We start from the raw sequence: 13951 nt of genomic DNA, 5'->3' as shown, positions 1-13951 counted from the left end.
CGTGCGGCAGGCTCTCAGTGTGTTTTGGCTTATCTCTCTGTATCTCTTTATCCGTGTGCTGGGTGAGCAGTGTTCAGGCGATCTTCCCCACCCCGGACCCGGCTGCGCTGAAGGACCGGCGGATGGAAAACCTGGTCGCCTACGCTCGTAAAGTAGAGGGGGACATGTACGAGTCAGCCAACAGCAGGGTAAGAACTGACCCATTAGGGTTTCAGGGCAAAGACTGGTCTTACTCCGGTACGACACTAATAACTAATGTAATACAGTGGTTATAATTGACCACACCCGATTATGTCCACTAGAGAATGCTGAGGTTTTTCTGCCGTACCAACTCTTAGTTAGGAGGGCTGATGGGCTGTTGTCAGAACACTTTGTTGCAACGATGATTATATAGGATACTATAGCTTCTGAATTGCTGAATGCGTGAGGCATGTTTTCAGCGCTGTGGTTCTCAGATCCATGGGACAGTGTTTAGAATCGCAACATTTCTGTCGTCTCCATGGAGCAGTAAATGGAATTTAAGGAAATTGTCTTAAACATTGTCAGAATGGAGAGGGGCCCGTCAAAAGTGTATGTTCTGTGGGTTGATGGGTCAACTTCGCCTATTGTCAGTCCCTTGGCTATGACCCCTGGTCACACCCCTAACCTCTTGAGCCCCACTTTGATCCAGTAAAAACCCCTGTGATGTGTATGAATTAGGGCTGTCAAAGGTAATGCGTTAATATTGCACGTGTGTGTGTGTGTGTGTCTGGGTTAGGTCTTACTGAACTTATGGGGACCAAATGTCCGGTCCCTGTGAGGCAGAAGTCAATTTCCAGCTCAGGGTTTAGGGTCAAACTTACAATTGATTCTATAGTTAAAATTGGGGTTTCTTTAAAGTCCAGGTGTTGGTGTGTGTGTGTGTGTGTGTGTGGCGTTCTGAGCCACTGCCTCCGTTAAGCACATTCTGATACAGTAAAAGCGTTGGGTTCTGACCTGCTGTTTAAGCTCACACTCTCTATCAATAAAAACATAACATGGTGTACAAATAATAGCATTCAGATATAAATAATAGATTTTCTCTCCTCTACAATCAATATTATTATATAATTTTATTAATGGATTTTCTTTGAATAGTTTCATTTAATTTGTTGTTCCCTGCTAGGCGGAGTACTACCACCTCCTGGCTGAGAAGATATATAAGATCCAGAAAGAGCTTGAGGAGAAGAGGCGCACACGGTTACAGAAGCAGGGCATGATGCCCACACAGCCGGGCATGCCCCCATCAGGCCTGCCACAGGGACCCCCTGGCATGGGCCCCCCTGGCATGGGCCCCCCTGGCATGGGCCCATCCCCCCTGTGCCCTGGACAGCCAACCAGTGAGTGGACACTGTAAACACCTTTGACAGCAGCTCCTATTTCAACGCAGGATCGGTGCGATGACTTCAATCGCTGGGCTCTGTTTACTTCAGTGTTGCCATGGATAAAGCTAATGGATGTGTTCCCCTTTGTTTGTCGCTCTGTACAACGCTGTTGGTTTGACGCCAAAATGTCTCTGCATTATGAAGGCATGGTTGTATGTTTCAGAGATTGTAAAAAGGAAATGTGACAGCCAGTGCTCCCTAACAAAACTAAGTACTGTGTGAAGGCTACCGGCCTGGAATTTAGCGTGCTTTGGGCTAGAGGGGCTGACTAGGTACTTGACCCTGGGTTGCTGTGATTCATCTTGTGTCCTGGGATTGGCTGCGTCTGGCCAACTGGTCTGCTGTCCGCTGGTTGGTCTTGGGAGTCATTCTATAAAATTAGAGTTCCAGGGTGACCGACTTAGTTGCAATTGTAACTCCTGTTCCCTGAGGGAGGAAATGGTAGCACCCCTCGTCAGCCTTAGGTCCCTGTGAGCCATGTAGAGCGGTTCTGGGTCCTGACAGGTGTGTCTTCTAGTGAGGACAGTTGTTCTCTTCAGTGTTCGGTAGGTGTGCCAGATGAACGCAAAACCTAAAGTGTTGTAACTAGGGGTGTAACGGTACGCAAAAGTCACGGTTCGGTACGTACCGAAACTTTTGTCACGTTCAGTATGATTTCGGTAAAGTGGAGAAAAAACCCCATAACATATATATTTTAATTTATTTCAAAGTTATAAACTTTGCCCATTGCCATTGTATGTAAAGCATGCAGTAGGTTGGATTTTTCTTATATATTTTTTTTTTTTTACCGATTACAGCATTTTGCAATAACTCACCGGTCAGAAAGCGGTTCCGCACCAATGCCCGATAGTGAATGACGTCCCGAATGATAATATGAAAAATAGAATTACCTGTTTCAAAAAGCGCTAACTCAGAGTTCGACGTTATTCTTAGTCTTGCTAACGTTAGCTTTGGGTTCCTGGTTGCAAGCTAATATAGCATGTTTTTTTCCTCTGTTCCGAAATCGTACTGAACGTGACTTAAAAGTTTCGTTATAAACCGAACCGTGACGTTTGCGTTCCGTTACACCCCTAGTTGTAACCCATTGCTTCTGTATAAGAGTCGACCCAACTCCGTCAATTAATAGGCTTAACGCAAAGATTGAGAAACCTTTGAAGGCGTTCGTTAATAAATTGAAAATTCGTCTTAAATGGATCCTTTGCGAACATTAACCAGAAAGTCTCTACAGGTGAGGTGCCACTTCCTCACACATTCCCTCAGGGAACGTATGTTGCGTATATCTAGCTAAACGTTTCTCTTCCCTCAGATGGTCCTCATGCTGACCCCTCCATGGTGCGCCCCACCGGACCCAATCAGATGGTGACCAGGATGCAGAATCCTGCAGGTAGGCTCCTCACACTGTCATGCATCCTCAGTCCGGTTTGCTGCGTGTCAAAACTGAACTGGTCTGAATGATATGTGTGTTTCTGCTTGGCTCTCTCCTGTCTCTCAGGGATGAATCAGTTTGGTCAAATGGGCATGCAGTCATTAGGTCAGAGGGCAACTCCTCCCCTCCCACTTGGAGCACCCCTAAATCAGGTTTGTTGCCCTCATTTCATTTTCAAGTGAAGTTGGATAATAACTAAATTCAATATGTATATACATTAAGCTATATTTCAACAGTTTCTCAGTGTGATTATAGGAAATAACTGTGTTTTTATTAGAATAGTAGTAAATAGTTACTTCGTCCTGTCGTTCTCAGCTGGGAATAGGGCCAACACGAATGGGGCAGTCCAACGTGGCCCAGCACCAGAACCAGTATCTACCTCCTGGTCCGTTCCCTGGGTCCAGTCCTGGCCTCGGGCCTGGCCCAGTCAGCATGAGTCAGCCTGGGCCACAAGGAGGCATGACACAGGTAAATGCATGCTGGAAACAATGCTATGAATTCAGACAGGCAACAAGGGCATTCAAATCTGGTGATTGTTTCCCTGTTTCTGTCATAAGCATGCAAAACATTGTGAAATCCAAACTGAATTATTCAATATTTAAAAAATGTGCAATGTTAGTTCCATGTAGAGTAGAAGTATTGAAAACATTTAAATATTTGTTTAAAGTTGGCATAAGCAGTTGAAGATGATACCAGAAACCTGTTTGGCTGTGTTTGCACATAAGACTAATATTTCGTGTTCACACTGGCTGTATACATTTTCAATCAAAGTGCAATGCTGTTGCCTTCTGATTACTTGTTCAAAAATGTTCCTCACCATAGAACAGCTTTAATAATCTTTAATATGGTCACCATAAAACATCTTTAATTATTTTTACCAGTTTAATTAATGTTTGAGTGTTTTGCTAGCTTGTAATGGGGCCAGGAAGTGGAAAAACAATCATGCTCATTAAGGAACTGGGGATAGTGGGCGGGGCACCATAAGGCGAGTAGACCCTAACCACGCCTTCTCTGGTGTTCTTCAGCAAGCCCAGATGCCCACCCCGCCCTCGCTCCAAGTCAGCAGCCCCGCTGCTCCGTCAGGCTCGGTGGCAGGGCCAGGAGCCACCCAGGGCCCCGTGGGGCCGGGCAGCGTGGGTGGAGGCCTTCCTTCCAGCCTGCCGCAGCCCAACTCCTCCCAGACAAACTTGCACCCTCACTGCCCGCCCGTCCGTCAAAACTCCCCATCCCCGTCACGCAGCCTGACGCCGACCCCTCACCAGACTCCGCCGGGCTTGCCCAGGTCCCAAACCCCCCAGCCTCAAACGCCAAACCCGCCCCAGGTCGCCCCTCCGCCTACGCAGCAGCTGGTGTCGCGGCAGCCAACGGGACCAGGGATTCACTCCGAGAAGACCAATCAACTTCAGCAGCCAACGGAGGGAGGCGGAGCTTCTGGAGGCCCCCAAACCGGGCCGGCTCAGTCTGTGCTTACCCAGAATGCCCATGCGCCCCCCCAGCTTCCACAGACTCCGGTGAGTAGGTTCTCCCGCTACTGCTCCTTCATTAAGACACCTCCACATGGTTGTCAGTAATGCTTTTCATGAGTTGGATCTTTAGGCTGATCCCACGTCTCCGTTCATTCTGAGGTTTCCGGGCGTAGCTTGAGCAGACACAGTCACTGTTGTTAGGGCCCCTATTCAGTTCCTTATTGGTCTTCCTTGATTTTCTCTTAACCTGCTTTTTTTCTGTTCCTATGGTGTTTAGTTTTTCTTCCTTTAATTCTTCTACGTCCTTCTACCCAGCTATCTCAGAAGTCTTCTCTGACGGCCGACGGCCAGGCCTCTACTCCGGCCTCGGTAAGCAGTGTGGACCCCGGTTCGCAACTGACCCCGTCTGACGTCCACGCCCCCACTGAGACCAAGATGGAGGCGAAACGGCTTGATGACGAGGACCAGGGCGAGGGGAAGGACGGGAAAGCTTCTGGGAAGATGGGCAAGGGACAGGCAGACATCCAGTCAGAGGAGAAACCTGAGGTGAGGCTTCCCGTCTTTTCAAAAGCAGGGTCCTAAACTAAAGACCGCCAGTGAGGTGGACACAACTTGGTACATGACCGCCAGTGAGGTGGACACAACTTGGTACATGGCTATCGTTTTACCTCATTCCGGATGTGAGGTAGAATGTGTGAGGTATTGAGCACGAGCTTTTCCTTCTCAGATTAAAATGGAGAAGCCTTCAGGCGACGGATGCAAGGGTGAGCCAATGGACACGTCCTTAACAACCCCGAAGACCGAGGACCGAGACAGGAAGCCTGAAGTCAAGATTGAGCCGAAGGAGGAAGAGGAGGGATCGGGCGCTCTGGGCACACAGAGCTCCCCTGCCAGCGCTCAGAACAAGAGGAAGAGTAAGCAAATGTTTATACTTACGAGAGTAAATGTCCTTATATCCCTCGTCTTAATACGCAAACATCTCCCAAACGCCGCTTTCAGACCGAAAGTAGGACATGGTCTCTTGACCAAGGATACGCCTTTTGAAGCTAAACCTGTAGTTTCCTGGACCACTCCTGATTAAAAACAAATAATCAAACCTTTTCTTTTGCTCCTCCTTTTCCACTACACGTGCTACCTGTCCCCCCCCTCCCTTCCTGTCCCCTGCCCCAGTCTTTAAACCTGAGGAGCTGCGTCAGACTCTAATGCCCACCCTGGAGGCCTTGTATCGCCAGGACCCTGAGTCTTTGCCATTCCGCCAACCTGTGGACCCCCAGTTACTGGGAATACCCGTACGTATTCGAACTAGTAACAAAACTAACCTGGTAAGGGACTGCGCTGGCTTCCATTTTGCTTCCCTCTATAAAGTTTTCTCATTGTTCTTTTTAGTTCCCCTTTCTGTCCTTTTCTGTCTGTTTTTTGTATATTTTTTGTTTTGCATTGTCTATTTTCACCGCACCTTCATCTTTACCCAGCTTACATGTGTGCAAGAGCGACTGAGAGAGGGACTGTTTGCTGGTGACGTTTTGGCAGTAGCTTGGGTGCGTGTTTGCGTGTGAGTGAGAGCGATCCTGAATGTATTAGTTTGTCTTTTTCTCAGGCCAAGTAATACTGTACAGTACATCTAACCTAGGTCAGTTGCTTTTAGCATAGGTTTTTAGGATCGGTGCGCGCGTGTGTGTGTGTGTGTGTGTGTGTGTGTGTGTGTGAGCTCATTTGCTTGCTTCTCTGGAATTATTTTTCACCACCAAAACAAATTCCTTGAAAAAAGAAAGCAATGGTATGATTTTTTTGTATTATTATTATTATTTTTACAGATTTTAGATTTGCAAGTCTATCAGTAATATCGAGGAGAAATACATGTTAAGCTTAAATTATTAATCGGTTTCTACAGGTTAGTTTTTGATAAACACTGGCGCTGGACGTCAGTTTTCTAGGTCATATCAATGGCACAATTTGTTTCTGTCTTTCATCGAAAATCTAAATCCCTAAAATAAACACCCATTTTATTACTGGCATGTCACTAAAGGGAAAGTATTCCTCAACAGCAAAACTAAATAAATCATAGTTCATTGCTTTCTTTTGTCATATTCTGCCTTCCTTTAGACTTTTTATGCTTTTAAAAGTCCTGTTTAAATATGATTTAGCTGTGTTCTTATGTCCCACATGCTTATCCATAGTAGACCCTTTTGAGACAGTTCCTCACCAGTAATGAGTGTTGTGCTGTAGGTGATTCTGGGTTATGTGAAGAGTTGTGCCAATGCCTTAAATACAGCAGTAGTGTCTCATATTACTAATAGCTAGGAAGTCCAGTCTTTCAGATCTCTTATTAAACATCTGTGAGGAGATACCCAGGCACACATGTCTGGCTCTTATTACAGTGCCTGTTTAAAGACCATCTAGGAAGGCTTTATCTTGCTCACCTCACTATAGTTTACTCATAATTCTGGGCCAGTGTGTAAAAACACACTTCATTGGCACACTTCTCCTCAGTAACTCTCCATGTAATGCTTGACCTCAGATACACCACCAGTTTTTAACATGGACACACAGCCGGGCTCAAAGACAGGTCAAATACTTAAAATTCATCAAATAACCAGCAATACCAACTCTTGAGTGGAGTGGTTTATTTGAAGGTGATTATCACTCCTCTATTTCCAGTATCCTCTTGGAAACCAGCTCCATTGTTTTTAATAAACTCAGATTGACTGGATTGTAAATAAACTCAGATTATATTGTGCCGTGTCTTTTTGCACCACTTGGCTGTCGTCCTTTTTTTTTTTGGGTTGAAGTCGAGTCCTGTTTCCGGTTCCAGAGGGACGGGGGGAGATTCTTGTCTCTGACTCCCTTTCGCTTTGACTGTGCCGTGTTGCCCCTCGCACCGTGGCCAGTTAATGCCCTGCTGCTGCCAGTTTACCAGTGTGTTGCTGTTACTGCTGGACAGCTCAACTCACCTCCGCTGGCACCCTAGCTCGTGCCCTGAAAAGGCCCTCCTTCGGACAGTGTGTCGATGAGCGCAGTGGCTGAGCTGTTTGACTGTCAAAAAAAAAAAAAAGGGGAAATGTACAGCGCCCAACAATTGCGTGGTCCTGTACTTTCAGATAACCGGTTAGATGTAAACGTTGGGCAGAATGGTGGAGGACGAGCCTGGCCCAGTCCGGTGTCCTTCCTTGTCCTTCCCCAATTCATGCAGACAGGGTGCAACGTTTTGACTGGTGAAGGAGACATCTTGTCATGTTTCTGTATATGCACACGAACCTCTGGAGGCCTCAACATTGACTTGCCTGCCCTCTTCTCTCCCCTGCTCTGGTTCCACCTGGATGCCTGCCGCCACTCCTGCTACTTCAACTACCATGATTGTGACGATGACCCCGGTCCTCCCCACCTGCGCCTCCCCTCCCTCTCCCATGTTGACGATCACACTTTTTCCTTTCCATCCCTTCATCCTGGCCCTCCTCACTGGGCGGAACCATGCACATCGCTGGCACCTGGACATGGCCACCTTCAGGACTACTTTGACATTGTGAAGAACCCCATAGACCTGTCCACTATAAAGCGTAAGCTGGACACGGGTCAGTACCAGGAGCCCTGGCAGTACGTGGATGACATCTGGCTCATGTTCAACAACGCCTGGCTCTACAACCGGAAGACGTCCCGCGTCTACAAGTACTGCTCCAAGCTGGCCGAGGTGTTCGAGGCCGAGATCGACCCGGTCATGCAGGGCCTGGGCTACTGCTGCGGGAGGAAGGTGAGAGAGAGTGTGTGTGTCTGTGTGTGTGTGTGTCTGTGTGTGTGTGTGTGTGTCTGTGTGTGTGTGTGTGTGTGTGTGTCTGTCTGTGTGTGTCTGTCTGTGTGTGTGTCTGTGTGTGTGTGTGTGTCTGTGTGTGTGTGTGTCTGTGTGTGTGTCTGTCTGTGTGTGTGTCTGTCTGTGTGTGTGTCGGTCTGTGTGTGTGTCGGTCTGTGTGTGTGTCTGTGTCTGTCTGTGTGTCTGTGTCTGTCTGTGTGTCTGTGTCTGTCTGTGTGTCTGTCTGTCTGTCTGTGTGCATGTTTGCGTGCGTGTCTGTGTGTGTGACTATTCTGTGTATGTGACTATGCTGTGTGTGTGTGTATGTGACTATGCTGTGTGTGTGTGTGTGACTATTCTGTGTGTGTGACTATTCTGTGTTTGTGTGTGACTATTCTGTGTGTGTGTGTGTGTGTGTGTGTGTGTGTGTGACTATTCTGTGTGTGTGACTATGCTGTGTGTGTGTGTGTGTGTGTGTGTGTGTGTGAGACTATGCTGTGTGTCTGTTTGTAAGTGTGACTATGCTGTGTGTGTGTGTGTGTGTTACTATGCTGTGTGTGTGACTGATTTTCAAAATACAAAATGTGCATTTCTTTTGACACTAAATGTTTTTAGCTCTTCAACCAAAACCAAATTTTAAATAGAGGGAACAGGCAGTAAATGATACCACGTTTTCTTATTTAATGTATTTCATAATGGTATGCAACACCAAACCGTCCGCAGTAGTTCCTGCTACGACATCTTTTGACTAGACCGTTCCACATTTTTCTATTGCTTTTCAGCCATTCTGCTGTAGATTTGCTTTGTTCTCCAGCATACTGCAAGCATTACGACTGTCGGCTATCTAGTGCTGCGTCCCGCAGTATGAACCTGATTTTGTGTTGTTTTGAGGATGCTTTTCTTCCTCAGGATCTGGACTGATTGCCTTCATTAATTCTGCTCCATATCAGAGAGTTCTGAAGGAGAGAGTCATCTGTATAATGCTGAAAGACAGTGATCCAAAAGACAAAGCAGGTCTTCATCGGAAGATCTGAAAGCAGCAATTGTCCCTCAGCACTGAGAAGCCGAGAGCTCAGGCCCTGCTCTTTAAAATGCTGAAGGGTTTTGGCTGGCTGTTGGTCTGAGCTTGATGTACAGTTACAGAATAGCATGAGTCTATTTTTGTCTGTTATGAAGAAAGGTTTCTGTAGAAAGCTCACCTGAAAGCACTGATGGACCCTTTTTGTGGACACCCAATATGCACTCTAAGATTGCAGGGATGCTGGGTTGTATCCCATCCAAATATCTGCAAGTGTGCCTGCTCTTATCCCTCAATGACACTATTTAGAGAGCAAAATATATTACCTTAATCAAGAAAGTGCATTGAAATGACTGTTGTGGCCAAGACTCCAGTTATTTCTCTCACTCAATCTTTACAAATTTGTTCTTCCTGTGTTCCACCTAGCGCACATTTTGTTTGAATATGCGCATGTTAGAATTAATGCAAAGAATTTTCAATTTTTTAAAGTAGAGTATATGTGAAATGAGTAGTGTGATGTTTGGATCCAATCTCGTCAGTTGTGTTCATACTGTCTTTAAACGCTTCCAGGTTCTTCCATGGTATGGATTTGCTTTTCCGATTTTTTTTCAGTGGGAAACATGTTAGACATATACATAGTCCAATTCCCAATAGTGGAATGGTTTCGGAAGACCGGCCTGAACAATAAAAAAGAAACACAAGTTTCTGAGTTTATTTAGTCCTGGGTAGAAGAGTGGAACAGGTTTCCTCAACCTAAATTAATGTTTGTTTCATTCAGAGAAGTGTTTGGTTTCAGTCATGACACAACTGAAAGTGGCACAACCAGTTATTCAGTGTGATGGGCACCTTTTCATATGGTGGGGTTGGATGATGCATACCTTTTTACATTTTTAAATAGTTAATAAATATTAACATTTTGTGTTATTCACTGATATTCCCTTTATCTGGTATTGGGTTTTGGTTGAATATCTGAAAAACTTTGGCAAAATACAAAAGAGGGGGGTTACCTTTTTGTGTGACTGTAGGTTTGTGATGGGATCAGTATGGTATTACAGCCTTTCACCTTCTCTACTTAGCACTTTTTGGAAAGCATTACTGGGGTTCCTGGGAAACTGTATTCCCAGGAACACAACATTCAGTTAATTGAAGGGTCCTTTGGAGGAAGGATTGTTGACACATTTTTCATGTCTATAGGCATAACTGACAGAATGTATAGGGCCACATTTTGGCCTTAAACAGGCTCCCTTTAATGCCACAGAGAACAGAAGGCCATCTGAGCCAAAGCACAGGGCCAATGGAATATAGGCGTGGCTCAAGAACAAAACGCTGGATGTCCTACAATGGCCCAGTTAAGATCCTGATCTCAGTCACATTGAGAATCTGTGTGTGTGTCATCCAACCAACCCAAAAAATCTGTAACAACTCCACAAAGAAGCATGGGCCAAAAACACTCCCAACATTGCATGCAAAGCCAGTACATACTTACCAAAACACTCAAAGCTGTGACTGCCACGAAAAGTGTCTCTCAAGAAGCAAGCTGAGAACAGCTCCCCCTGGTTGGAGCTCTTATTTCAAGCTGGTCTTATTTTTATTACGCTAACGAAGCAAGCTATGAGCATTTGAGTGGGATATTGGCTAATTATGGCCTTTTTATAGCATCAACATAATAAGGCACACATTCCAGGGCTGGCATGTGAGAATGTCTTGGCAGGACAAGAAATTCGACAAAATTGAAAAAGGAGAATAGAAAGGGCTTAAATTGAAATTGCATTGGTTTACTGTGAATGGGTACCACATTGAAACTGAAACAGTTTGTGAGAATTCTGTTGGTTTATTTATAAACATAATGTGTAGGCTTTCATAAAAAAATTATGTAATTATTGAATTAAGATGAAGAGTGGCTAAGATGAGCAAGTCGTGTCCTTACAGATTGCTCTCTGCCTGTTCAGTCGTCAAAATGGAAATAAAGCAATGAGTCCCTATTGTTCATTCAAACCTTTAGAAATCATGATAAGCGCCAATGCATTCTGATGCTTATTAATCTCTCTTTCGAAACTCACAAATCAAAATGTGTGTGTTCTAAACAATTCCACTGAAATGTACAAGTGTTTACGCATCAATGTTTTCATGAGCTTGGTTCCCTGGAAAAACTTTCAAATTTGGGTCCCTGAAAATGATTAAGAACCCCTGGGTTAGTCCACGTTGAATGGTGCCACTATTTAAAAAAATAAAAAAATATATATTTTAATGTAAATACATAAAACAGGGGAAGCATGCACAGCCCCATGCAAGGACCAGAAATTGTCCCACCAGACTGTCATTGAGGTGAAGAAAGCGCCTCTGCAGCCTCAGACAGCTGACTAAATACAGCATGTCCTCAAGGACACTCACAAACGTCTTCAGATGCTCTTGACTACATACTCTGAAGCTGCATAGCAGCCTGGGTTGGCAACTGTCCTTCCTCTGGAAGGTGGCGAGGTCAGCCAAACCCTGCATGGCCTACAGGACGTCTCCATAGTGCAGCCAGCCCCAATCATTGGGGGTTCATGCCACCACGATCTGACAGGAGCATTTACAGGAGCATCACTGCCACGACAGAGACTGAAAAACATTCCATCCCAGGCCATCACACTGTTGAACTATCTGTACTGTGGAGCCCTTTCGGACACTAAGGGGTGTAACACACTGGTCTATTCACATGCCACGTCTCTCTGACTCATGGGCTTGTGAAGCAGGAAACCCAGTCTCAGTCTTCAAATGAGTTCTTATTATGTAGCACACTGCCCCCACATATTTTCAGTTAGAGACAGCATTCAAACTTTAAAACATCCATTGGGTCTGTTGACTCTGTCCAAATACATGTGCTTACATTTGCATAATTATCAGTATCTATCAGTAGATACCCTAAAACAGTATCGCTTGAACTGTTCAAGGTAGAGAGACAAAAACAAATGTTGTCTTACTTTTGGTACATCCCAAAAAAATGCTTAAATGTACAGTTGTGCTCAAAAGTTTGCATACCCTTGGAGAATTTGTAATATACACTCACCTAAAGGATTATTAGGAACACCATACTAATACTGTGTTTGACCCCCTTTCGCCTTCAGAACTGCCTTAATTCTACGTGGCATTGATTCAACAAGGTGCTGAAAGCATTCTTTAGAAATGTTGGCCCATATTGATAGGATAGCATCTTGCAGTTGATGGAGATTTGTGGGATGCACATCCAGGGCACGAAGCTCCCGTTCCACCACATCCCAAAGATGCTCTCTCTATTGGGTTGAGATCTGGTGACTGTGGGGGCCATTTCAGTACAGTGAACTCATTGTCATGTTCAAGAAACCAATTTGAAATGATTCGAGCTTTGTGACATGGTGCATTATCCTGCTGGAAGTAGCCATCAGAGGATGGGTACATGATGGTCATAAAGGGATGGACATGGTCAGAAACAATGCTCAGGTAGGCCGTGGCATTTAAACGATGCCCCATTGGCAGTAAGGGGCCTAAAGTGTGCCAAGAAAACATCCCCCACACCATTACACCACCACCACCAGCCTGCACAGTGGTAACAAGGCATGATGGATCCATGTTCTCATTCTGTTTACGCCAAATTCTGACTCTACCATCTGAATGTCTCAACAGAAATCGAGACTCATCAGACCAGTCCAGTCTTTAACTGTCCAATTTTGGTGAGCTCGTGCAAATTGTAGCCTCTTTTTCCTATTTGTAGTGGAGATGAGTGGTACCCGGTGGGGTCTTCTGCTGTTGTAGCCCATCCGCCTCAAGGTTGTGCGTGTTGTGGCTTCACAAATGCTTTGCTGCATACCTTGGTTGTAACGAGTGGTTATTTCAGTCAAAGTTGCTCTTCTATCAGCTTGAATCAGTCGGCCCATTCTCCTCTGACCTCTAGCATCAACAAGGCATTTTCGCCCACAGGACTGCCGCATACTGGATGTTTTTCCCTTTTCACACCATTCTTTGTAAACCCTAGAAATGGTTGTGCGTGAAAATCCCAGTAACTGAGCAGATTGTGAAATACTCAGACCGGCCCGTCTGGCACCAACAACCATGCCACGCTCAAAATTGCTTAAATCACCTTTCTTTCCCATTCTGACATTCAGTTTGGAGTTCAGGAGATTGTCTTGACCAGGACCACACCCCTAAATCCATTGAAGCAACTGCCATGTTATTGGTTGATTAGATAATTGCATTAATGAGAAATTGAACAGGTGTTCCTAATAATCCTTCAGGTGAGTGTACATTGGCATAATTACCATTAATTAACATTAAAACTCTTATCTCTTGAATTGTTTGCTTGCTTAAGCCTGCCTGCTCAAATTAAAGATTTGCAGGATGGTTAACAGTTTGTTACAGTAGATTTATTTTTATTTTAGATCACGCTCCAGCTGATCACGCTTATTGCTGATTGTTTCTAGCAAGTACTTTTTGAAAATGCTAAGTAAATTCATAAGGGAACCTATCATAGTTAAAACACAACACATGTGAGTTAACAATTACGTTAATTACTGATAGAAACACATAAGAATGGGCTTAACAAGTGAAAAAAGCATCTTTGATGTTCTGTGACCAGAATTCTGGTTCCAGTATCTCAAACAGTCTCCTTCCTGAGCTTTTCATGCCCAACAACATTTTCCTAAGGGAGGGTGTAACAAACAAAAAAACATGCAGTTCATCACTGTTATGTGGGCAACACAATATTCAAGTATGGGCTATTGCGACAGACAACCACACTGGATTCTCTCCTATCAGCCATAAACAACAAAGAGATCCAGTGACCATGTCTTCATCAATGCTAGACAAATGAGAATTTGAAGAACACTGGCTACTGAATCCTTA

General features: G+C 44.9%; 1 protein-coding gene across 9 annotated transcripts in view; it reads left to right on the top strand.

Moving 5' to 3' along the window:
* ep300b (E1A binding protein p300 b) overlaps positions 1–13951 on the top strand; it is a 51247-nt gene that overhangs the window by 20952 nt on the left and 16344 nt on the right. For 4 of the 9 annotated variants that reach the window (XM_034295054.1, XM_034295053.1, XM_034295051.1 and 1 more), the window contains exons 9-18: positions 62–188; positions 1145–1358; positions 2710–2787; positions 2896–2981; positions 3145–3297; positions 3855–4340; positions 4611–4841; positions 5023–5209; positions 5466–5617; positions 7801–8040. In XM_034295054.1, the coding sequence (XP_034150945.1) occupies positions 62–188; positions 1145–1358; positions 2710–2787; positions 2896–2981; positions 3145–3297; positions 3855–4340; positions 4611–4841; positions 5023–5209; positions 5466–5617; positions 7801–8040 (1954 nt within the window). The remainder of the gene's footprint in view (positions 1–61; positions 189–1144; positions 1359–2709; positions 2788–2895; positions 2982–3144; positions 3298–3854; positions 4341–4610; positions 4842–5022; positions 5210–5465; positions 5618–7800; positions 8041–13951) is intronic. The other 5 variants (XM_034295057.1, XM_034295056.1, XM_034295055.1 and 2 more) reach the window with 3 other exon arrangements.

Source organism: Esox lucius, chromosome 11 (genome assembly GCF_011004845.1).
Source record: "Esox lucius isolate fEsoLuc1 chromosome 11, fEsoLuc1.pri, whole genome shotgun sequence".
NCBI classification, from domain to species: Eukaryota; Metazoa; Chordata; class Actinopteri; order Esociformes; family Esocidae; genus Esox; species Esox lucius.
The sequence above is the reverse complement of the archived record's forward strand: the minus strand, read 5'-3'. Positions and strand labels throughout refer to the sequence as shown.